This window comes from Sapajus apella, unplaced genomic scaffold (assembly GCF_009761245.1).
Source record: "Sapajus apella isolate SASKATOON/1434 unplaced genomic scaffold, GSC_monkey_1.0 scaffold12, whole genome shotgun sequence".
In the NCBI taxonomy this organism is placed as follows: domain Eukaryota; kingdom Metazoa; phylum Chordata; class Mammalia; order Primates; family Cebidae; genus Sapajus; species Sapajus apella.
Genome location: NW_022436952.1, coordinates 35,925,841 through 35,926,689, shown reverse-complemented (window position 1 = coordinate 35,926,689; position 849 = coordinate 35,925,841). Strand labels below are relative to the sequence as shown.

General features: G+C 39.7%; 1 protein-coding gene across 3 annotated transcripts in view; it reads right to left on the bottom strand.

Moving 5' to 3' along the window:
- UTP6 (UTP6 small subunit processome component) overlaps positions 1–612 on the bottom strand; it is a 25,022-nt gene extending 24,410 nt beyond the window's left edge. The window contains exon 1 of one of the 3 annotated variants that reach the window (XM_032280955.1): positions 257–612. In XM_032280955.1, the coding sequence (XP_032136846.1) occupies positions 257–403 (147 nt within the window). In that variant the 5' untranslated portion in view covers positions 404–612. The remainder of the gene's footprint in view (positions 1–256) is intronic. The other 2 variants (XM_032280954.1, XM_032280953.1) reach the window with 2 other exon arrangements.
- Positions 613–849: the final 237 nt, after the last annotated feature.

Below are 849 nucleotides of genomic sequence, written 5' to 3'. Positions count from 1 at the left end.
TAACAAGAGCGAAACTCCGTCTCAAAAAAAAAAAAAGAAGAAGAAGATATACAAGACCAGACTGGCCAACATGGTAAAACCCTGTTTCTACTAGAACACAAAAAAACAGCCAGGTGTGGTAGCAGGTGTCTATAATCCCAGCTACCTGGGATGCTGAGGCATGAGAATTTCTTGAACCTGGGGAAAAAAAAAAAGAATGTATGTCTCCAGAGGACCACACTGAGACATGACTCATCCTATGTGCAGACACACTCACTTCTTGATAAAGTTTTGGACACTCTGGATGAAAGCGCAGTGCCCGAAGAAATAGTTGCCTTGCACTTTCTGAAGACAATCGATCTTCCATTTCCCATTTGGCTGCCATAATCCACAAAGCTGTAAGTGAAAAAACATCAGATTTCATTTCAATAAATTAAGTCAGGCAAGAAAAGAACCAATGATCCAACTTTAATACTCAAAGAATTTTTTTAAAAAACCTTACTAAAAGGGGAAGGGATTCGGACAGAGTTTCTAACTACAAAGCTTGGTTACATTATCTAAAATTAGAAAGAGTATTCTGAAGCAATAAATGATAGCAAATGCTCAATCTAGATGATGAGTACATAAGTATCTGTAACTATATCTCATTAGATCTTTCTTTTTTTGAGACAATCTCACTCTATGACCCGCCCCAGCTAGAGTGCAGTGGCGCATCTTAGCTCACTGCAACCTCTGATGCCCGGGTTCAGGCAATTCTCCTGCCTCAGCAGGCGCCTGCCACCATGCCCGGATAATTTTTGTATTTTTAGTAGAGACGACTGCACCTGGCTTAAATACAAATTTTAAAGATAGCAAAATGCCAGAAAAACG